The sequence below is a fragment of the Anoplolepis gracilipes genome, chromosome 3 (assembly GCF_047496725.1).
Source record: "Anoplolepis gracilipes chromosome 3, ASM4749672v1, whole genome shotgun sequence".
Classification (NCBI taxonomy): domain Eukaryota; kingdom Metazoa; phylum Arthropoda; class Insecta; order Hymenoptera; family Formicidae; genus Anoplolepis; species Anoplolepis gracilipes.
In genome coordinates this window covers 10,591,585-10,617,902 of record NC_132972.1, presented here as the reverse complement: position 1 = coordinate 10,617,902, position 26,318 = coordinate 10,591,585, and the positions used below count along the sequence as shown (strand labels likewise).

General features: G+C 30.1%; 1 protein-coding gene and 1 long non-coding RNA gene across 5 annotated transcripts in view; one reads left to right on the top strand and one right to left on the bottom strand.

Annotated features, from left to right (window-relative positions):
- LOC140664241 (FH1/FH2 domain-containing protein 3-like) overlaps positions 1-19,233 on the bottom strand; it is a 162,719-nt gene extending 143,486 nt beyond the window's left edge. For 2 of the 4 annotated variants that reach the window (XM_072889184.1, XM_072889186.1), the window contains exons 1-6: positions 18,527-19,209; positions 5,631-5,850; positions 5,050-5,484; positions 3,435-4,737; positions 1,316-2,613; positions 377-960 (exon numbers count right to left, since the gene is read on the bottom strand). In XM_072889184.1, coding sequence (XP_072745285.1) covers positions 377-960; positions 1,316-2,613; positions 3,435-4,737; positions 5,050-5,484; positions 5,631-5,850; positions 18,527-18,547 — 3,861 coding nt within the window. In that variant the 5' untranslated portion in view covers positions 18,548-19,209. Of the gene's footprint in view, positions 1-376; positions 961-1,315; positions 2,614-3,434; positions 4,738-5,049; positions 5,485-5,630; positions 5,851-18,526 lie in introns of all 4 variants that reach the window. The other 2 variants (XM_072889187.1, XM_072889185.1) reach the window with 2 other exon arrangements.
- Positions 17,161-18,693, top strand: LOC140664242 (uncharacterized). Its single transcript, XR_012046420.1, has 3 exons — positions 17,161-17,501; positions 18,184-18,370; positions 18,564-18,693. It is a non-coding gene; the product is annotated as an uncharacterized lncRNA (long non-coding RNA).
- Positions 19,234-26,318: the final 7,085 nt, after the last annotated feature.

The following is a 26,318-nucleotide window of genomic DNA, read 5'->3' as shown; positions in this document are numbered from 1 at the left end:
ATGTTTGTCATTTTTTTTAACATTAAATTTTAATTGTCTGAAACAATCACATAAAAATTAAAATCCTAAATTCTAAGTTTTAATTTTATATACATTTTTTTAAATAATTCAATACTTGTAAAGAATTAATTACGAGAAAATAAAATATAATCTAAAACTTTAATCTTATTAATTAATAATATAATATAAATAATATTTTATCAATAGTCTAATCATAAATGCCATAATTATCTTATCTATCTCTTTTGTTTGAACTACTTTAATCTTTCACGATCAGAGATTTATGGGATTGCACGAGAGGTGTTATCAAAATGATATATGTATAATGCCAAGAGATTACGCGATGAATAGTGCACGATATAACAATTAATTTTACCCCTTCTGGACTCGCACGATCTCCCAACGGCTCCTCGGATGGTGGTGGCGGAAATTCGATAGGAAATCTAGAGAGACTTCTCTTCACACGAGTTTCAGGTTCAGGGTTAACACCGATATCGATCTTTTCGTACGACTCGGAGGAGTCGGAAGTGCTGTTAGAAGTTTCCACGGGAATCCTGACGACTCCGTCAGGAACGTTTGAAGAGCTGTCCATCCACCATGCCTTCTCCCCGGATTCAATATGCCGGATTTTTTTAAGTGGCTTTAAAGAATAAAGACTCTCATTATCGACGAAGCCATCAGGTTTATCGACGTTTTGACTATCAGGAGACGCCACAGGGATGACCTCTACACCTTCCGGAACGTCCTCAGGATCATCACTCATCCACCACGCTCGTTCACCAGACTGCTGATGTTTAATGCGGTTTCGTCGATCAGCTGATCGAAAACTGCCACGACTAGAACCTCGTCTTGAAACGGGAGATGCCGATGGAGGAGATTTCTTTGTTTCTTCCGCTGGAACATCGTCTAACCAGGCACGTTCTCCCGATTCTTGTCTCCAAAATTTGAGCTTACACTTTCCTGCCGAGACATACAATAAATAAAATAACAAATAGCAAATATTTGAAAAAAACGATTAAATAAATGAAATAACAAATAGCAATAAATAAAATAACAAATAGTAAATATTTGAAAAAACTGTTAAATTAGAAGATTCGAAAATTAAAATATAAAAAATAAATAATATCAAACTTTACATGTCTAAATATAATTTACTTATCTTACATTAAGATAATATTATCAAATTGTATTTTATTATAAAATTTTATATTCTTATTATACATAGATTGTAATATGTGATGGCACATATTTAAGCTAAATAATTAATACTTAAAAATATTATAAATATATTACAAATATTTAAAAATCAACTTACCATCATCCGGCAAGGTTGTGCTAATTGTTGTGTCCTGACTGACATCTTCGTTCCATCGATTGATCTTTTCAACTCCTTCCGGAACGTTATCAGAATTTGAATCCAGCCACCATGGTTTCTCTTCAGAAGATTGATGTTGAATTCTCATATTATTTCTTTTTATTTCGTCATTCTTCTCAGAATTAGTAAAGCTAGGACCTTTTGACAGATTCTGACTAATTGATTTTGAGGATGACAGCGGCTGTGCCGACTTATTACAGGCTTCGTAGCTTTCCTCGTTGGAATCAACCCAACTACCTGATTTACTTGCATCACCCGAATCTTGACTCCTATTCTTAAAAAAATTCGTCACTGGTGCTAGCGCTCTCATCAGAAACGACTTGGCTTCTTCTGTTTTTGCGGCACGATCACTTTTCGATCTTGGACTAGACGGTGGTCTGGGTGGTTTCTCTGTCGTCATGGACATCTCATCGGCCGATGATGCCAACACGCTTGTTTTTGATGATCCCGCACTGATTTTACCTCTCATTTCGAGCGATTTAGGCGATTCTGACGCTCGTTTTCTTCTCCGCCTCGAATCTGACCTATTTGCATGTTCATCATTATCCTCGCTACTGGAAGAATTAGCAGAGGTCGATTGACTACTATTGCTAGAAACAGACTTAGATGGCCTCTTTCTCGTTCCACGAGGCGACTTTGATTCGCCTCTCGATTCCTTCCATTTCATTGAGCCATTTGAACCGCTCCTTCCGAGTACGTGCTTTGATCTTCCCGAAAGAGTCATTAATCTCGATTGGCCAGACTTTATCGAAGATTCTGAAGAGACAGCCTGAGGAATGTATTCTGTGGTCATCTCGGAATTCTTGGAGCTAACGTACATAGTTCTCTGACTCTTTTTCCTTCTCTTGGAGTGCGACGGATCGCCGTTTTCCATGTTCAAGGTCGATTTGCGGAAATCTTTGTTCACGTACTTCGCTGCCACGATACACTTCGACGTGGCAGCGGTTGTAGTATCATTTTTTGGCACAGGTGGTTTGCCGCGCGCGTCCGGAGAACCGCCTTGTCGTAGATTTACTGATGGCGGAACCAAACCGCCGGATGATTTGCCGGACGATGGCGGCGTGGTCGTCTTTATTTTTACACTCTGACTCGTCACCGAATTAGTTGACGATGATTTCGATTTGCCAATTGGCATATTTACAGAGGATCCGTCTGACGAACCGGGCCGCGTCATTTGACGCGGCATATTCCTCATCGATCCATTCCGAGATTGCGTCGAACGATTTTGTGAAGAACTGCTTTTAATAAAAATACATTAATTATATGAAACAATATTTAAAATGAATTTTCTTTCAACTGATTTTTTGGAAACTTTTTAAAGATCTTTTGCGGATTTACAATCAATCTTTTTGTTCTATATTTCAATAGTCACGGATCTTTTTCTATTTCTTTTTCAGTAAATATATGTATATGCTTTCAATAAATAATTATAAAAAATTAAAAATTGTATATAAAAAAATTTGTACATAATTTCTTAAATATTATTTTTAAAAAGTGATTTTCTCTATTTATACTCAGAAAGCTCAATTTATGAAAATTTTTTAACTTTTACAATTAGTATAATTAATATAATTAATATAATTTTTATGATATCAGCTATAAATATTATTTCAATTAAAATTTGGATATTATTAAAACGATTATGTAGACGCACACATATACGCGCATACAATATATAATAGTATAATAATTAACATAATGTATATAAAATTCTTCTCTATTGCTTATATTTTAATATTGAATATTTCAAAAATTGTGTTTGTTAAATATTGAAAATAACCTTAATACTTGTTCTGCAAATTTGACATATATATATACAATATTTATATATATATATATATATATATATATATATATATATATAAACGTGCAATATATTGCAATTATATATTTCTATCACAAAAATAAAAATAAATTAGGAGTACAATTGATTTATTTTATATTCTTAACAAAATCTATGTAGTTAATATAAAATAAATATCTGCTTCTCTTATATGTAATTATATTACGTTCTTATATAAATTACATATATTATTACTTCATTAGAAAAAAAATTTACCTTGATGTAGAATCTTTTCTTTGCGAAGTATCACGCTTTCGGAAAATAGTTTCTTCATTTTGGTTTTGACAATGTCCTTCTACAATTCGGAGAGATTCCTCGGTTTTAGAAGAAGAACTGGTATCAGATTTAGGAGTGGATCCTCTCCTTTCACAGTATGCTTCTCGCTTAGATGATATTATTTCAGTCTTTGAAGAACATTTAGATATTTTCATTTCGCTCTTTGGCGAACTACGTTCAACCCGCGGAATAGATGGTTTTCTTTGATTATATTCATCGCGCCTCGTCACAGAACTTTGTCTGTTATTCCAATCTTCGCGACCGCCGTTACTTTCCTGAGAATCCTCCATTGAATCATCTTTGCGGTGAAATGCAACATTTTGATTAAAAATCCTGGAGCTATCAGGATTTTCGCTCATTTCAGCTTTTCGTCCTCCGCAGGAACATTGCTCGCTACCTTGTATTCTACTTTCATTTATTTTTTTATTCGTGCCATGAATATTTTGAACGTTCGACGATGCGTTTGAATCATTAGTCGTTGAATTTTCATTGGTTGTCGTGCATTTTAAACCACTGGAAACTTTCTCGTTTTGATTTCTATTGCTATGAGTTTCCTGACTAGAACTCGATTCTTTGGTAACGGGCTCATTTCTTGCCGGAGCTTCGTTCGTTCTCGTATACGCGAAGCTATTGAATCTACTACTGGAAGAACTCGCATTAGTAAACCCTCTAGAGTACATAGATGGACTTCCAACCGATGTTGTGCCTGATGATGAATATTTATCTAGATACGCTGACCAGGGTGCACCGGATATTCTATTATTACCTCCATACCTCGAGAATCTCGATGTTTCTTCCATTCGATCGCACTGCGTCTCTTCGTCCATGGTATCCGGCAGTTTTCGTGATCTAGTCACTTCTTTCTGATGAACGATACCGATTTCCGCTCGCCTGTTTCTGACATAAGAGGAAGAAGCTGGAGGTGTTGGTGAAGTACTTCTGGTCATCATTGTCAGCGTCACAAATTCGCTGTCAGAAAGCCTATTGTTGGTTTCATCCTCTTCCACTCGATTTGAAGTTTGATATGCTTTGTGATTACCGTCTTTATCAGACATAGTAGCAACTCTTGATTCCTCTTCGTCTTTCTGGTTAGTAGACTTAGTGCTCGTGTTTCGGAATCTGTCCGTTGCGGAGTAATTTATAGCTGTGGGTACTCGTTCGTTGCTTCGCGATGAGAGAAATCGTGAACCAGCTGTCGAGCCAAATCTCGTCGAGATTGTGGTCGAGCTTGATTCGGACGTAGCTGAAAAATATAGATTTAAAACTAATTGTTTGTTTGTGCCAGTTTTAAGAATTAAATAAACGAACAAAACGAATAAATATTTATTGCATTTTATTGTAATTTACGCTCAGTTATATAAAGTTTATTTAATAAAAAATTTAATAAAAATAACTTTGAGAATTGTGAAATTTAAAAATTGTTTTAATATAAATTGATAAAAAATAATATCTGCAAAACTGCTTAATAATAAAATAATAAAATAATGAAATTAGAAGGTATACTTTTCATTTGATGATTTATAATTTAATATCTAATAAAACAATTTGCACTCACTGGGCGATGCAGCTGAGCGACTATAAGACGATGCTCTTGGATAGATCCTGAAGGAACTTGTTTTTCCGACACCAACTTCCGGACTGGGCTCGCGTGACGTTTTTCCAGAATTGGAACGTAATCCTCTGTAGGAAACTGGCGGGTGGTCCTTCTTTTCGATTCTACTATCGTTGCCATAATTTCGTACGAAACTCGATCCAGGATATGTACCGGATCCGTACCGTGATATCCCTTCGGGCTCTCTGCTCTTCCCTCGCGAAACTGGTCGGTTATATCTGTCCAACACGGAAGATGGCCTCTCCGATGTTTTGCCAGCTGAAAACGAGTACTTTTCAAAGAGAGATGACCTACTATTAGACAGCGGGCTTTTCACGCTCACGTCTTCAGACGACGATCTTCCGGAATGCAATCGACTTTTATCAGCGTCTTTGGTATCTGCGAGAAATTTAAAGATAATTTTGATTGTATTTTTTTTGAAAATATAAACTATATATGTATGTACATATATACTATTTCTTTAAGATTATGTAAATAATATAGAAAATATCAATACAAATTATTGTAAAAAAAAAATATCTTACATGAATATTTGAACGTATTTTTCTCCTCAAATTTATCCTTTTTGAGAAAAGCACTTCCAAAACCACCGAACGCTCGTTCCTTGGTAGCAACTCGAGTGGAATTTGATGCTACTCCGGAATAGCCGCTTCTACAGCTTGATATGTTTCCGCCGGAAGTACTCCTACCGTATGTGTTAGCAATACCAATGCCAGTTTTACTCCGATATGCTCCTGTATCATTCTGCAATTACAAATAAAAAAATTATAATACACAATTTCTGATTATTCTAAACTTTTAAATATTAAATTGAATATTGTATGAGTCAGATATATATTATAATTATATATATAATTTAGAAAATTTTAATTGAATTAACATATAATTAATATATAATTATGTAAGTATAATAAATTTAAATCACACGTTAAACATATTATAAATACCACAGCAATAATCTTCAAAGATATATATGTATACACATATAATCATAAATATAAACTTTTATAATTTATTTTCAGAAACAAGTCGTTTGTAAATTTGTTATTTTCTGCAGTTTATATATCGATACTTTGTTATGTTGACAAGATTTATCCAGCGCTTCTTGCGTTTACATTAACGAGAAGGGGTTGGACGTTAAACCAATAAGGTACTCACAAGAAATTAGGTTGTGGATGTCCTAGGATATTAATGATACTAAGGATAATACGGATAATGCATATTACGAAGTAAGATAGTTTGTATATTACGGAGAAGATGGTCTTAATGAACGTTTTCAGTCAAACTATTTTGCTTGATAAATAAATATAATTTCATTCTAAGTTTATTCCAAGTTCACATAAATTATTATTTATAATAAAGTCATCGATTGACTCTGTGCGATATAAAGGTATATATAAATTAAAGAAATATCAGCATAAAATATGTTTAGTTAAAAAAATTATATAGATAAATTAATTAGATAATTATATAAATAAAATTATATAAATATTATAGTATATAATAGAATGCTATAGATATAATAGACAATTATATAGGTAAAATTGTTTTGTTACAAATCTTCTATTTAAATCTAAATTTTCTTGGTAACAATGCGTTATTATTAAATAATATTTTCAATTTTATTTACATTTTATTTATATTTCTTCTTGATATAAATAATCACAATACTTACATCCAAATTATAGATAAATAAATTTTGGTACGTATATAAAACAATTCTATAATTTTATACAGTACATAATAATAATTAATATTTGATTGTGATACTACTAATGGATTAAATTCTTAATCCTTCTCTTTACTAATGCAATCGATATTTATAGAGAGAGAGAAAGAGAGAGAGAGAGAAATATCTTGACGATTAATAATTATATATCTCTATAGTAATAGAAATGAAATATTCAATGGAAATTAAATATTGAATATGAAATATTCAAACACTGCTTAATTATCATGAAATTATCACATCTATTTAAATTGTAATTTGCACAAAATCAAATACATCTGTATAGATCTATTTTAACTTAATTACTATATATGACAAGTTATAAACATACTTTTATGTTTTTCATTGGTACCTTTCTATCATTAATCACTTAAGTCTCTGATCGTAAATAGAATAAAGATGGAAGAAGGAGAAATCAGTGGATGAGCGAAGGACTATTTCCGCGAAATCTAAAACAGACTAATACACGTCATCTGTGAATGTACAAAAACGAAAAACAATAATTCGTATAATTAACATAAATTTGGCGAAATGCCCTAATCTCGAAATAGACGAATCAACCTGGCTCGGGAGTAATAACCTGAACATTTCTACAACGGGTGACACAAATAATAACTTCTTGAACGGCTTTTGAAAAAAATGAGACTGTTTTCAGATCTTTTTTCTATAAAAATCAATAATTATAAACAAAATTAATGTATAACCTCTGGTTTCAATTTTACTTTTAAAAATAATAAAAAGCCGCAATAATGCGTTTAGAAAAAACTTACAGTTTATTTTCTCTGCTGCAATACCTATAATGCCGTTTATTATTATGCTAATAGTATTCGATGTGATAATAGAATTATAATAGTCATTCTCTTTAAAACCGTCAAAGCAATTCTCCCGAGCGAAAGTACGGTCGAAGACGATAAGTCCTTTTATAGCGTTATATCCAATCCCATTATCACGTCTGCGCCGATTTAAACTACGAAAAGATGATGTTTAATAACGCATTTCTTTTTAGTTCAACAAAAAAATTTAATTTCTGATTATATATCGAAAAAATATTATGCATTTAAAAATTACGTTTAAAATAATAATTTTAAAAAATTAGAAATATATAGAAAATACATGTAAATCTTGAATATATAATATGAATTAATAATAACATTCTAAGTTAATAAATTAAATTATAAATTTAATAAATTAAATATAAAAAATTAAATGTATAAATTTTCTCTATTGCCAGCAAATATTTTTCAAATTTACTGACTAAAATATCGATCTGTGGAACTCACAAGAATTTAGCTTGTCTTTTGTCAGTTTCCATCTAGAAAATTATAGTCAATACATTCATGCCAGTTTCTGTCCAAAAAATTCTGACTAGTTTCTTTATCGGTCATCTTTTATGTAGTTGAAAGAATGAGATGAAAAAGAAAAACCAGAGGAATAAAAAAAATTGATATAAAAGTAGTCTCTGTGTAAACTATTTTTGAGCATATTGATCTATCCAATATCAGTCGACGATTTATCGATGCTTTTAGTTTGCTAATCCGTCAGCATCCTTCGACAATGATATATAAGTCTCCAATATGATTTTTATTACAATATGTCATCGCATTGAAAGCAATGTTGGATTGAATAAATCTCCCGATACTTCTTTATTCCTTCTAAAAATAACTGTTTACAATTCTTGTTTCATTCAGAAATTGCCATAAGTTATTAAATATAATAAATCGCTTTATTTCCATCGCAAAAGCAATCGTTACTCGTGTTCCTACCAATCTCTCTTTTTTCTTTCTTTACAAAATATACGAAATATGTAGCAGTAGAACGGCTCCATATATAGATTTTCCCTCTTATCTCTATCGATCAGATCGAGAATGGTCGCGAGAAAATATTGCAAACGTGCGCGGCTTTGTATCTTTGCTTTGGTTTCTTATCTTTTTATAACTCGCAGAGAGTGCACAACTTCTTTCTTCGTTACTTTTAAGACACAACTGTTGCACAGAAAGACAATACTGTAAAAATACAATTCAATATAATGCCACTGTACAAAGTACAAATATATATATATATATCTCGTAGCCATATTTTATCATCGCAAAAGTTTTTTATGACAAGCCCCAATGATTTCTAAAAATCATATTTTAGATATATTTTGATAAAAAGTTACATCTCTTCGGTTCTTTTTTTAAATAATTATAAAATGTAAAAGAGATATGTGCTTCACAAATATTCTATCCATTTTCAGAATAAATTTTTTAATAAAAGAATTTTAACTGGAATGTAAAATACGTCGGTATTAAAACGTTGACAATGCATTTTATACACAAACTTATAGTATTTACACAATGACAACCGTTCCATGTTGCAAAATCTATGTTTGACTGTGCAGATCTATGCGTGCAAAAATACACATGACAGGATATCCGTTTACATTCGACTCGGAAATTTTCCGAGTTTATATGAATATGAGAGCGCAAAAAAGAACGGCTATTCAACTATCAATAAATCCGATGCAATATCGTACCATCACATACAAACGTACATATATGCGCTATTGCATATCACACAAAGTATATTGTAAAAGTAACAATGTGTCTAACTATATGTTGATATTTGCACTTATTTATATCCGGATGTACGAATATTGATCTTAAACATTATCATTTCCTTCACGGTTCGATTCTCGAAAATTGAAAAATATTTTTATGAAGAGTTGAAGAGTCAAAAGATAACTATTATGCATTTTTGTTCCTTTATCTTAGGTTTAAATCTTTAGGTTTAAGTGAGATGCTTGTATATAAAATAGGAAAATAATTTTGCTGTTAGTGCACATTTTCAAAAATACCATTTTTTTGTATAAAATAGTGAAGTCTGTTTCTTCCTATCTTTTGACATTTATATGAAATAATAGATTATTTATATAAATGTATATTTATATATATATTTATATAAATATATATATATATATATAGATATATATATATATATATATATAGATATATATATATATATATATATATATATATATATATATATATAGATATATATATATATATATATATATATATATATATATATATAATATATAACTGATAATATCTTTATTTCGCTTTATAATAATTTTATTAAAAATGGTTGTGTATTAAATGATTGTCCCAGAATATAATATATAAAAAATTGTTTACAAAATATTTTTAAACCCGTCACTTTTAAAATAAATGTTCAAATATGCATGAGCTGAATATTAAATTTGTTATTCATGACATGCTTCAAATACTTTACTTGTTTGAATGAAGTTCAAAGTTACGACACACATAGAAAGATAGGGAAAAAGATTGAACGTTTTATTCGCGATGATGCGGTACATTCTCAATGACACTGATGAGGATGTGGGCGACCGATGCATCGTAATAGCATAGCTTGAGGGGAGGCCATATAATTGAAGAGTGTCAGCCTGATTTAACCTCTGGCAACTCGGTGCATTATTATAATTTATAACGCACGACCAGCTGTCACGAGCTCGACAGAACAAAAATGTTACTTAATTGTAATCTTAAATAGTCTCGATCACGTCGTTGATCCTTCTAGACCACCCACTAATAAACGATTTGGAAAATATAATCACTTTTTTTTATAATAAAATAAAAGATATTATTATTTTTTATTAATTAATTATTTAATTAAATTTTTTATATCATTAAGTATATGATTTTTTATATCTTTTTATAAAATAGAAAAACTAATATTCCCATACACACGTTAAATATTTTTTATTAATTAAAAATTCAAATTATTTAATGTAGAAAGAATTAATCCCATCAAAGAAATGTAGAATTTTTATCCAGTTATTTTATTAAAGAGAAAAATTAGGTTGCTTTCCACAACGGTGGTCTATTATTTTACGATTCACACGTTGGGTACATGCCAAGATTTTCAGCACATCATAATGTGAATCGGAGAAATGATTTTAGGAAACTCCGCCACACGTGTGAACACATGTAAACACACGTGACGATTTTAGAAACAAATTTTGGACACCAATAACAATCATCGTTAACTGCCGTGATTTTTGACATGATGACCGATTAACTCCCTTTTTAACCACTTAAATACACTGCAGTTTGTGACAAGTATTAAAAGGATGTATATAAGTTTCGTGTTATGTTCGACATTGAGAGAGATCATAGCACAAGTGAATAAATTTCCATCATCCGCTTCATAGACAGGGGAGCATTATGTTCGTAATACTGTGAGAAAATTATAAAAGTTTTTAATTAATAAAGCAAAAATTATGCTTTTAAAAGTTTAAAATTATACTCAAATGATTAATAAAGTATAAAATTATTGAAAAAAAGTAATATTAAAGAAAATTATCAATTATGTACGATAACAAAATATATTACATATTTAACATAATTTAATTCAATATCACATACATGTCACATGTTTTTCTTTTATACAACAAGTTTATTCTAATGTTTAAATATTTGTTAACATTTTTCGTCAAATTTGTACCCTGCTTAAAAAAAGAGTTTATATAATTTTAATTTAATATACAAATTAATTTAATATAATTTATCACATCGTAGCTCTCTCTTTTTACGTCCTTCTTTATTTCTCTTTCTAAAATCTGGTTTCATAGTAAGTCACGGTAGAATATCCGGTGTAATACTTAAACTTCCTTGAAACCTTAGCAGCGCTTAGAAAAAGTGCCGAGCAAAAAGATTCCTTCGCAAGTGGAGTACAGATTGAAGAATGTTAGGGTTCTGACGAGAAAATTGCGATGGCCTCGCCGTGTAATTGGAAAACTTCTAGCACTGTGTAAGCTACCGGAAGTTACTAAAGCCTCTCTGTCCGGTTTCAAAGACGGCAAACTTTTCAGTAGCGTTACGAGCCGATAAATCGATCATCATTACGTTGTCGTTGTTGGATTATGCGTTATCGATGATATAAAATATTGATTGTACGTCTCTATTTATTATCTTTTAAGATCTGAAATGTTCGAGTTCTAGAGAGCAAAACTGTTACTAAGTGTACAATCAACATGCTACGATATTGAACATTGCTTTTTTCTCTGCAAATACATTTATTCAGCTAAATCTCTAGTGGCATAAAAAAAATAAGAAAGATTGTATATATTTTTCTTAATAAATAAAGCAATAAAACTTCTTATATACTCTTTAAATAAAACTTCTTATATTAAAAAAAAATTATAACAATACTATTAACAATGCAAAATTAATAATATCAGAGCTATTCCTTTAAATAACATAAATTAGATAAAGGACATTTTTGGTAATTAGTTTTATTATTATTAAAAAAATTTTTTTTGTTCAAATTTTGTTTAATTATATATAAATTTTATTTTATTTAATAAATGTTAAATTTTTAATACTTCTTATATAAAATATGAATAGAAAAACAAGAAAATAACAATTTTTTGAAAAAATTAAAAAACATTTTTACCTAATTTTATAAAAATCTTTGACAATATAATGGCTACAATAAACCAACTATATAATAAATGTAAAATCTGGAAAATGATGATACAATTTGTAATCATGCAGAAGTGAATTGATTATAATTACAGCAATGTTTTGCAAATTGAATTTAACACCGACGAATGCATCATAAACTCTTCTAGGCACATGCAAACTAGTTTGTTCTACCAAGTAGATGTATTATTTTTACATGTATATGAAATTTCTCTGCATAATTAAAATGCATAATTTTTTAAGGATCTTTCTCGCTCTCTTTAGTCATATATTTATATGAAACTATGCGGCAAATTATTTCTGTAAAATAATTCTTTATTCTCATCGAGATAATAACCAGAAAACATTACAAAACAAAAATATATTTATATTAAAAATATATTTATATTATTATGTTTATTTTTTTTTTATTATTAGAACTTCAAATAATTCTTTATAATTAGACGTGATCTGTCAACAATTTCGTTTAGATATTCAGATAGTCAGAATAATCTCTAATAAGAATTTAATTTCAGTTGGTGAGTGCAGATTTTTTTGCAAGAAATGATTTTATTTTGCGTGCAAAAAATGCGTCGCATAATCGCTGATTTGCCGGCATGCGCTTATCGATCCGATTCGTTGACACCATGTACTAAGTCAACCTAGCGCGAGGTGAAATTGGGTTCAATTCCGACAATTGATCCGCGAGATCAGCTGTGTTTGCCAACAACATTGTTGCCCGTCGCGATCCGACATGTCACTAACAAGGCAACGACGTCAAAACAGCAATGCATCGACGCTAGTTCTGGTCTGGCACGATCCCGAAACATTCATTTTCGTTGGGAGTTTGATGACAAATATTTCGGCAGCTTCGATTCCGCTGTCGGCTTTAATAAAATATGTAGTTGCGATAGTTCCAGCACACGTGTTTGAATAGTACATAACATGATTCGGGATCATAATTCTTTTTCGTCGAAAAAATATAACGTAATAGAATTGCAAACACGATTCAATTATATTTTAATCATTGACATTCTTATTCGTACAACAGTAGTATCAGAATGTAATGAAATATGCTTTTTATTTACTAGCTATTTTTAATTTTTTTTTTTATAAAAGCAAATGAAATTATCTATGTATTTTAATAAATATTCTTATTTTGCTTAGAAATCATAATTTGCCATACGATAAAGTTTTAAGAAAGAAAAAGAAAAAAGAGAGGAAGAAATAAAAAACTTTTAATATATATATTATATATATTTAATATATTTACTAGTATATACTATAAACTATGCTATTAAAATATTATATAGAGGAAGAATAATATCGACAAATAAAAGTTTACTGATGTTGAAAATCTTTTCAATTATAAATTACAATATTTTATTTAATTTTATTTATAATTTTATTTTATTATAAAATAGATGTTAAAGAAGATGTTCTGCGTTGAACTTTAAGAGGTAAAATCAATTGTAAATCAGTGCACATCTATTTGCATGAGGTGTGAATATAACATTCGAACTATCAAATCTTCATACATTCTCTGTTCGAAGTCGGTGACGGAATGGTAGTTTTGGCATCAGCTAAGGTTTATGATTAATTCAATGGAATTCAACTAGTTTCTCTCATACATACCTATTTCTTATAATGTGACATCCGACAGTTCAGCCTCTTTCAAAATCCAGAAGCAAAATCTGTCTTCCGTCATTACTTCAATAAAAAAATGACAAGTTAAGTATAGTTTAAGTATAGATGTTTAAGTATAACTGCGAAATGTCATGTATAATCATCTATGATCTCACTTTACAGCCTTCGTGTGTATGCATTTTTATTGCGTTTTATCAATGAAAAAAATTATATAAATTATGTAGAGTATATTTATACATATTTTTTTCAAAGAAAGTATAATAATTGTTAAAATTGATGTTAATCTTTGCGCTGTAAATTTTCTTAAAATGCAGAAATAAAATATTTTTGTAGCACTTTTTTATATAAAAATAAAATTATATTTGCACGTACAATTTTTTAAACTTTTCAAACAAGATTTCGAGAATAATCCGCTTTGCTCATAACATTATTTTTCAAGCAATTATTTAATGTTATATTATTATACATCTTATAGAATTCTTAAAAGTCTTTTAACAAAACATTATGAAAATTCCAGTGCATTACAAAAACTCCTCTTTCTCAAGTAGTTTCGAGTTACGTAGCAATAATATCGGGTTCTATTGCGGCGCAAAAGGAATAAAGTAGATATAAAAGAAAGACGAATGGTACGCTCGATTAAAAGCATTCGCACCATCGTTTGCAGTCACCATTGCACTCCTGGAATATTCAAAGAAGCTGTTAAATCTGGGTTCGCTGTCCGGATTTTGCTACTGCTTTGCCCTTCGTTACAACATTTTAACATGTATGAGGTCTCCCAATCTCTGAACGTATGCAGCAAAATTATTAACATCGTTTCAACTATTTTCAACTTTCAGTCACATCATCATTTTCGTCATGTTTAATTATTCTTCTTGCTTATTGTCGATGATGAAAGCACCGAGAGAATTTACAAGCATCTTTTCTTATGCAAAATTGGATAAATAATCCAAAATCAAATAGAGATTATTTTACGAAAACAAATAAAATTAAAATGTAGATAATTTCTGTATGTGTTACACACACATTCAAACATGTATAAATTAACTACCATTTTCAAGTTTCAAGCCTAATGTATCTGGTGTCTTGCCTAGGAAGTAGAGCACAAATATACGCGTAGTAAGTCTAAATTTATCCAAAGTTTCATCGAGTATACCTCGTGTGGTTTAGTTATGTCGAGGTTAGTAGTTTCAATACAAATGTTACTGTTGTTTTACATGATTTTCATGAAATGATGAGAGAAATATGTTTAGGCTGATGAATCAGGGAGAAAGTCTTTATTTATCACATAAGCGAAAATATATTACTTATGCTTGTAAACGAATGAAAAGAACACAAAGAAAATTGAGGTGACAGGAGTATTAAAAATAATTACTGAGAAAAAGAGAATGCATTAATGACTTATTGCACTTCAGTATAACGTTAAGCATATTTACACGGCAAAAAAATACAATTTCTTAAACATAATAATTTTGATCTAGTATTTTAATGTTTACGTTATATCTCTCTGTATTCAATTTTTCACTTATCAATCTATTCATAACAATTTTTATATACTTATAATAATAATTAGATAAAATATCTGAAAGCTAAATAATTTATAAAATAAATAAAGAGAAAACAACACGTAATGTAAAATAATAATCAATTTTTCATGTTAAGAAACTCATGTTAATATATATAATAAAAAAGTCTTTCGATTTTAACTATCTCGATATGACATCATTAATTAATTAATTTACTTCTTTACTTTTAATTTTAAAATGTTTGTTCAATATTTTACTTTTAACTTTTGATTTTGCTATAACTTTTTTTATTCTAAATTAAAAAATATATTATAAGCCATTATATTTTACAGTATATTTGTTTGTTTTCGACAGCAATAGTAATTCGAAGAGAGTCTACGACAAGCTTTCTGTCTTAGGTGATACATCGCACAACATGCACTTCCGTTCGCACGTTGTACCAAGCAGTAGTCATCTGAAAGAGCTCGAGAAGAAGACGGGGCTCTCCTCCGGCCCAAGGGTATACGCTCTCGCATCCAGGTCGCGTACAAAAATCCTTATTGCTCAACGAAGAGACCTTTCAGGAGTTTTCGGTAGAAAACCTTGCCTGTGCTCGATGTATACTGCATCAAGTTTGACGCGAATCACTTCTAAGACAAATCTATCCTACGCAGCTGCCGAGCCGCTTTGAAATTCGACACCCGGTACATGACGTCGCCTCCAGCGCCGATCGCGGACGTATATATCGAGGCGGAGAAGAAAGCTTTATACACGAATATATACATACATATACATACGTAGACGCGGGACACGGGCAGATGCCGGGTCTGGGAAAGACCCGGCTAATTTTGCTGGCCGCGTCGCGTCGCGTCGGCCGGGGCGGCCCGCTGCACGAAAATGTTTCTGGGAGGCATGCAGCCAGGGATTCGTACTTGGAAGTCACTAACAATCGCTTCGACCTCCTTCGATAAACGATCGAGCCACATCCCGGCCGTGCTGCACTTTCCGGCGAGCCGTGATCGATCTTTTACGGCCCGCAGCGTTTGCAGTCTGACGCGAGTCAGACTGTATCTACTGAATGCGCGGGATCTTCTTTCCTGATCGCGATGTATTTTGTATTGCAATCAGGAGACTTAAATCGAAAAATATGTAATTTTTGTAAACTTATATTATTTAAACATTAAGTAATTTTGCTTGCTTTTTACTCGTTGTTATACTTTGAAAATCCGGCATCCCCGAAATACTAAAACATGATTACTTTATTCTACGTCGAAATTAAAAATACCTGTGTTTCAAGATAACGTATATACAGTTTTTTGCTCAGTGAATAATTTGCGTAATAACGTAATTTTCTGAGAAAAAAAAGTTAAATATTTAGCTTAAATTTAGTACTGTAACTCGATCTAAATAATTAAATATACCCACAAATATGTGTATTACCGTGTTTCTAAATGTGGTCGCCGTTTTGCAGAATTTCATTTTCTCCATGTTAAATTCTCCACCGTGCAACGTGGCATAGTCAAGCTGGTACAATTCTAACGAAACATTCGTGATAAAGGGGCGAATTTAATTACGAGCTTGCGAGATCTACGTTCGCGTTGGAAACACTACGAACATTGCGCCGCTCCGGTTGCAGTTTTAAACTAAAAGTGAAAAACTCAAGGCACGGAAATGTAAACCGGTGCAACCAACGACTAGCACAATAAAAGAATATATCGTATGTACCGTAGCTTAGCGATAATCTGTTGAGCATGAACACGCGAGACACGTGCGTGAACGAAAATTGTGCATTCAACATATCGTTCCTCGACAAGAGAATATGTTAGTCGCGTTATCACTATTAAGAGAGAGCTTTTCGATTTAGCGGTATCTTGCAAACATCCAGATTGGTCTGCAGAAGGAATAAGCGAGCATGCGACCTGGACCTTTGAACGATAAAGTTAATGGACTTCATTTACATTGCATAATTGCAACGAAAGCGGAGCCAGCACACAAATTATACGCGAGGTCCAACGACCAGAACCAACAGCAAAGGTGCCCTTTGAATATTCGGTATGCTTAAAACACTCATTTACACTATACATGTTCGTTAAATACGCTAGGTCTGTGAGACCGAGAATTAATCGCCTAGCTAGATTGGCGTAAACGCTCAGGGAAAATTACATGATATGTACAAGGATATCGAATAGCGATAATATATATATTTGGATGTACTATTAATATGTGGAATGTAGTATGTGCGCTCAAACCAATTTATATCAATTTATACTTATGACGTATGAAGATATATTGGTCACATTAAATTAAGATCAAAGTTTTAATAAAAGCAAACAAATTAAAATATATTATTTATCAAGTCTTCTATGATTAATTTATTTTTATATATTGACTTGTTGTGGCTTATTATTATATTGTTGCATTTAAAAAAATCTATTCAATATGCAATTTTATTTTAAATCAAACTTGCAAATAAACTTACAAATACTTACATAAAAACAATATTTATAATAATAATATAGCAATCGAACATTAGACAAAAATATAAGAATGCAAAGCGATATCAAATTTATATAATACTAATTCTGTCTAGATATAAATTTATCACACTAACACATTACGTTAGAACCAGAATTACAAGTTAAAATTGTAAATAGTTATCTAGATTTTTTTATGACAATATAAGAAAAAGGCTATTGTGCTTTGCAAATTTCATGAATCTTGTTATTCATTTCAGATATTTCCACGCAATGTGCTACAATTGAAAGCACGTGGTCAAGTATCGATGAAAATTGGAGAATAAGCGAGATTATCAGTTTCATCGATCAAATAAAAATTACGTTTATTTCGATATGTGCGTCATCGCATCACAGGAACCTGCGGATATTTTTTCGCGTGATGAATGAACGATAAAAATACGGGAGGTAAAAAACCTCGTTAACCTTCAGTATATATATTTGTGTATAATATTCAATAACAAATCTGCACGAAACGTAAATAAACTGATATTAAAATTAAAGAATTTTGAAATGATCGGGCCAGTCTCATTAGAGTAAATAATAATAATATAAAGAACTTACATAACTCCTATACGATGTCATGATCCTTTGCCCTCAGAACGACGAAGAAATCTCAAAAGAAGGAAACAGGTCTCCAGAAATGCTTCCTGCAGTAAGCTTCACGAACCACCATCAAGCACAGGAGTAGCCAGACCACCGTCACACGATTCACCGACACCAAACGGTTCAACTGCGATAAGATGTTGGAAGGAGAAGAGGAGGTCACGGGTATCAAGGCCACGGATTAGGAAACGATCGATTGGTTCGAGGAAAACTCCTTCGCGACCTCGCAGGAGAGGAAAGTGGCAAGCGAAGCGAAGGCGCTTCGTTTCGGACGAAGCTCGGACCCTGAAGAGCCGGCGACCCGCGAGGCACGCCACAGTCCCTCTTGTTCTCTTTTTCTCTCGCTCTCTTTCTCCTTTTCTTCTTGGAGTCTCTCTGCGCTTCCTCTTCTTTCTTCTTCTCGACTTCCCTTCTGCTGGCTTAGCGGCGTTATAGCGACGAATCGTTTCTTGTCGCACTCATAGCGCTCACTCGAACCCTATTTTAAGAATAGCTTTGTACCGTCTCTGTCTCGCTCTCCATCCATTTCTGCTTCATCTTCTGCTTCAGTGGCTGCGAGGAAAATGCAGTTTCGTGAGGAGGGACTAGGGACGAGGATAAATCCCGTGTGCGAGTATATGCGTTTCCGCTCGGTCGGAAACAAGATCGCGGTATGACATGAGTGGTCAATAAAGATGTTGGCGTAATCAACAGAAATGACATGAAAGTAAATTGAAATGTTAAACGTTGTCTGAACTCAATTTTTTTGAGACAATAAATAAAAATTTTCAAACGTACTTTATTTCTTATTTAATTTGATAATTATTAATTCTTTATAAACTTTTTATAATTATATTAATTGTAGTTACATACACGCTACAATTTAAAATTTAAACACTTTATGTTTATGTTTATATTAAATATGTCAAAAATGTTTATGTTTATATTTATATTTCTGTTAATTATTTTGCGTTTAAATATTTAAGCTTAATTTTTAAAAGGAATTTATCTGATTTTATTTTAAATATTATATACTATACCGATTATTCTTTATTTATTTTAATTTATTATTTTCAGCTTTGAAAAATTTGTATTTTATTATTTAATTCTCTTTTTTTTAAATATTATACATTTTCTTCAAAACATTTTAATTTCATACATAATTATTATTATCAAATAATTATCTATACGTTACAAAAATTCGACAAGTTTCGCACAGAGACAAGAGATCGGATTATTCAGAACTTACAGCTTTAATCATCAGATCTTCAAGAGCTCTCGAACTCTCTCTCGATGTTCTCAAAGGAAGCAGTTCTCTCACACACCGAGATAGAACAAACCATTCGCGAAACTACAGTTGTCTTTGTTCAGGAAATGAGAACAACGTTGCCGCAAGACTGTTTCCACTGGCTGGATTCTCTCTCGTGCAATAAGATGGTCTCTTCATACGAGAATCTACAGAACTTCTCAAAAGAGAAAACCCCTTCTGAGAAATCGTGAGCGAGGTATCTCCAAACAAGATTTGCACTGTTACAATTGGAGCGATGCGGAAGAGCAAGAATGAGGGACTTAACGTGATCCGCAAAGAACTCGGAAAGTTTGCCGAGTTGACGTTAGAATATTGACAAATTTTAGTTTGGATAAATTAACTGTAAAGATTCCTGTGTGATTTCAAGCCATAATCGACATTTTTTCTTTCGTGATTTATCTAAAAAGAAAAATTAATTTTTATTATTTTATTTTCTCCATTAACTTTAGAAGAATCGTCAAAAAATATACGAAGCGTTTTTACGAAATCTAGACTTTTATTATCTTTTTATCAAAATAAAAATATAGAAATAATCTGTATTTATTCAATAATCCTTTTTTCTGTTATCTCTAATATAATATTATAAAATATATAATTATATTTAATAAATCAAATTTCCCTTTTTTTTATATTGTTAGTATACACACTGAATTAAAAATACTTTAATGTATTGATAGAATTAATAAAATTACATTTTTTTATTAATATCATATATTTTACATACAATATTACGTATATTTTATCTACAGATTCTTTGATCAAACAAAATAATTTTTTTTTAACTAAACTTTGTAAATTAAACTTTTCTTGAAAGAGTACAAAGAATAAGTTTTCATAATTTTTTTATAGAAGAGAACTATTCTTTCTTTTATCAAGTTTTGTTTTAGAAGAAAAGATAAAGAGCATATAATTATATTTTGTAAATTCTGTACGTAAAATTGCGTTTATTTACAAAGAGTTGAAATAATACTATACAAAATTATGTCATTAATTTGCTAATGACATTTAGAGAGAAATGAGAAATAAGAATTAATTGATTTTATCTCGATGTACTTTATGTATTTGATTAGGAATTAAATAGATATTTAATTAGTTATTTGACAGATATTAGATATTATTATTATTCATTAGACTTTGTGCTGCCAACCTACGTAAAGCATTAGAATGATATTGTCTTGGCAGATTTTGTGGTCAAATGATAAGTACTATACTTGAGAAGCAACCTAACACAAAGTTATCCGTGGAGATTGATACAGTCTTTGATTTCCGAGTTGAGAGCTTTCTAAGTTGATGGCGCTACAAGAATACCTTCGAAAGCTTTCTAAAAGCTGAAATCTGATCTAAAGATCAACAAAAATAACGATGCTGCAACATGATTATACAATTTTAATTCATTTTATGATTATAAAAAAATAACACACATTTATATGACTTATATACTTGTACATAATTTTAGATATTTTTATATAATATGTAGTATTGTGCAATATATATATGTATATATACACTCACATAGAGATTATATTATAAATAAAGAAGCTAAAAGACTTTAGATAAAAATTAAATATAAATCTAAGTAAAAAATAAAAAGAATTCGATATCAAAATCTGCATCGCTTGTTTTCAATGGTATTAATTAATATGTAATTGTTTTATTTATTAATATTTTAACACAAATTATTAACTATTTTTATGCAATATTTCAGCTGTTGTTGTTGCAATAATTCTATTAATGTGTTCCTATAAATGTATTGTATTATTTATTAAAACTGTTTTACCTTAAACATTAATTTAGAATTATATATATAATATTATTTAAACAAATATATGTAATATTATTTATAATAATGAAAATTGTAGATTTGATGTTTTTAATTATGTTTATTTTAAATGAATCGATATAAATATATAACAATCTGTTTATAATTTACAAGTCAGCAATTGATCATCTGATTATGATCATCAACGAATATTCTCAATCATTACTTGTAATATTAAATGTTGTAATATCTAATATCTAATCTCATTTTAACAGTGGCCATTATTTTTTCAGTTTGACCTATATTTTACTAAAAAGGAATCGGTACATTTTGTATGTTATGCAAATATCATGTATTACATTGACGCGATTGCATCGCTCTGGAAGATAAAACGAGAAGCATGTCAGGTTTAAACTCGTTATCTAGATCCGATTTACGACGACGTTGATAGATTCCGCATAATTTTGGTACCACGAGTTAACTGCGATCATATGCTCGATGTTAGTAATTAATTTGGAACAGGAAGCAACGTAAGAGAATCGTAACAGCAGTTAGCCGATTGCCAGCTTTGCTCTCGTATGACGAATCCATCTAAAAATATTTTGTTCTCGATATAAATATGCTCATATACACACATATATGTATATTACAATAATAATAATAATCAAAATTAAAATATCAATATTTCTTCGTTATAATAATTTTGTGTGAATTTAACATTATGTAAATTCTTAAACTATATAGTCTGTGATAAAACATATATATTTTTCAACTTTATAAAAATTAATTTTCTCACTTGAACAAACATTTTCCTATATAATTAAAAACTAAATAAAAAATATGTTATGATAAAGTTTATTTTATGGATACATTACAGAGTGGACACAATTTATTAATTATATTTACTATTAATTTACGTATAGAATTGTTTATTTTTATATCGATAATAGTAATTATCGATTTTTTCATTTTCTAAACTTCTATTGTCTTACAAAGAATTTTTTTAATACTAATACAAAACTATATTCTTTTTTACTACATAAAAATTAAATAATAAAATTAATATTCGTTTATCGATATGTGTGTATGTTGATATATATGTATAAGAATATTAGTATTATAATATGTTGTAACAAAGACTAAAAAATGTAATAGTCTATTAGAGAATGTAAAGCAAATTCTACATTTATGGATTATTGCAATTATTTTTAAATTTCAAAAGTGTTTATATATTAATATCCCCACTACAGGACATACTAAAATGAAAATAGAAAATCATAGCGAGATTAACACGTGACTGACGATGAGTTGATATTTTATACGATTTACTCCACTTTCTCAGTGAATATAGAAGAGTATTCTTCAGACAGGAATAGAGCGACTTAGTCATCCGCGAGCTTCTGTGGCAATAACGAAAAGCTTTGGTCTGAGTTTTTTGTGGTGATTTTTGAAATGATGAGTCAACGCGTGTCATCGTATGCGCGACTTGATTGATCGATGAATTACCTTTTTTTTATAAAAAACTATTTCAGTCAGTTTTAATAATAAAAGACAAAGAATTAAAAAAGACTAAGAATCATCTTCTATCACTTATATTATTGTACAATATAATCCAAAAATATTTTGTATTTAAATAAAAATCACATTGCAATTTTGACAAATGTAAGATTAATACAGTAAGTCTATGCGATAAAAGATTATATACTTTCATAAGCTCCGTTATATTATATTTAACACAGTTATGTGCAAATTGCGATCAAAATTATTACATATAACGCGCACGACAGCTCGATTTACATCTTAAAAGCAGAGCAGATCATATTGTTTGTAGTCATAGAACTATTTTCAGAAGACATTGTTATATTATACGACAGACTTTAGACAAGTTAGTGTTCACCGATGACCTGAATTCCAAACATTTTATGCATTATTTTGATAATCATAAAATTTAATATTGTAAATATTATATAAAAAAATTTTGTAATAATAAAAGATTCATAATCAATATTTATAATAAATTTAAACGTATTTTTATAATCGTAAAATATAAATAAAATAATATTATGCAGGATAAAATCGCACTCAATTTCTATATTATATTTTTGTTTTCGTAAATACAGTCACCTATATTTCATAATAAATTTAACAGCTTCATCATTAGTAAGAAATTCCTTACACTTAAAAAGCCACCTGTTTTGCCCTCTTCCTAAATCTTGAACCAATGTGCTCTATAATTATAGAACGATATGCATATGACAGGTGCGGATTTGCAAGTAACAGCTGAAAATTATGTTATAATATGAAAAGGGGACGCGATATATTAATAAATTGTATGATAAACTTAAACAATCTTTTTGAACGCTTTTCCATGATATTTAAATATTTCTATTATTATTATCCATTAATATTGAATTAACAGATAAAAAAATATGCATAGACATTTTCACATAATTTGTTAAAACTTAAAACTATTAAAAATAATTTAATATCTTTAAGCTTTATATAAGAGCATAGATATATAAATACTATATTCCTGAATAGAATAAGGTTTTCAAAAATCATAATAATAACAAACATTAAAAGAATACAATTATATCTTTGTTTACAACAGATTATTAAGCAGCAATTGTTAAATTGTATAAATTTCACTTTAGTAGAGTTTATCAAACAATTCATTGGTTGGTTTTGCATATAAATAGTTAGCACATGGTCAGAAAGTCAAGATCTTTCGATATAGTGCATAGAAATTCAACTGAACAAGAGTCGGAAGGAGTTAAATTTAGAAAATTAGGGCAGCGCACTAATTCGGCGACTCGGAAATCATTATTAGCTTTTTTAAAACTAAATTCAAAAAATACAAATTTTGTTGTCATATTATTTCTCTTATATACTATTCATAAATTTGTTAGTTAATGCTGATTAATAAAATGCACAATCCAAAATTATGAAGAAATGTTTTTGTACAAGCTAATAAATTAATATAATTACATTTGAACATTAATTTAATATTTAAACTTGAATATTATAATTAAAGAAAAAAATATTCTTACAAATTATTTTTACAAAAGTATTATAAAACGATAAGAACCATATTGTGTGTGTGACAGAAATCTTAATCTCCGAAATATATGTGCATAAAAAGCACATAACACTAAAATTACTACAAATCCCGAAAGATTGCGTATTCAATTTCCACAAGTAGATACTTTCTCGAGTTATTGTTTTCTCTTATTTCATTATCTATATGATCTTTTTCTTTGTAAACATAATAAATAATGTGACTTAATTGATTCAGATTAATCTCAAGTCAAATATCCCATAAAACATGCTGTAGCAAAACAGCGAAATTAATTTACTATTTTGAAAACAAGTTTTGGCAAAATAAAAATATACACAAATAAATTTATAGAAAATGAATTCATAAATTAATCCAATGTCATAGATGACTGAATAGTGACATTAAAAGAAAGAAAAATGATAGATAAAGAGTATTAATATTTAATTAGAATAAGAACCAAATTAGATTTACTGTTTATTTTAGGAAATAAATAGCTATTATAAATACTTATTTATAATATTTACTTATTAGTTTTTAATTGTGTGCATATTATTATATATAAATATATAAAAATGTGTACCAAAAAGATGCAAAGCATTTATAATTTTTTATTTATAAAACATTTTACTTTTTTCTATGCGCACAGAAGTGCATACTTTTAAATTCACATTTTACGATTAAAAATTACCAAGTAAATAAATAGATAAAGCAATTATAATAAAATGCAATTAACCAAAAATTATGTAAGCGCAAAATATAGAATGTAGAACAAGAATTTCTCTCTTTAAATAATGTATATCAAAAATTGAATTAAGGGAAACGGAGAGATTTCGAGGAAGAAAAAAACGAAGATGCGTCTGTTACGCTTGAAAGAGATCGGCAGGAAAGAGGGGCAAATGAGAGAGCTATTTTCGCGTTTGGTCCGACGATGTGCCTGTGCCACCTCTTCTCTCTGACACCTGGAATTCTCCACCAGAGCGAGCTACGCATTCAAGGAGGGAGGGTGGTGAAGAGTGCAGAAGGCGATGAGAAGAACATGCAGGGAAGGGGCCAATCTCAAATTACTTGGTGAGCTCCGGGCTAGGCCGACCAAATATCTTTGCCCACCATCGCTTGGCGACCTTTTATAGACACTCGCGGTAGTGGGGCAAAGTGGGAGGTTGAGGAAATTGTGTGAAAACTGGCAATCCGACGAAAAAAGAAGAAGCATCCCCCGGAACGGCAGCGCGATCTTGCTCTGATCGGCATCGGAGAACAGATGAATTTTGATGAAACGTAGACGTTGAAGGCCGTCACGAAGAAATTTGTCTCTTTTGCTCTGTCAAATATTATTGATTGCATTTCTCAGCAGCAGATACTGTAAAAATAGACAAAATAATATTAGTAATAATAACATTGCATTACGGATAAAGATTTAGAAGCGTTAAAACTGTATGTCTAGAAAATAATTTACAATTATTTGCTAGAAATAAAATCTTGTTTGTTATTGTCCTCTGTATTTTATTGCAAACTTATTTTTACGAATTGATGGAATTGTAATTTTACTATATTTTTTACGATATTCAAAAGAAAACAATCAACTAAACATTTATTAAAATTATAAGAAAAAAACATGAAATACAAATATATTGTAAAATGTTAATAG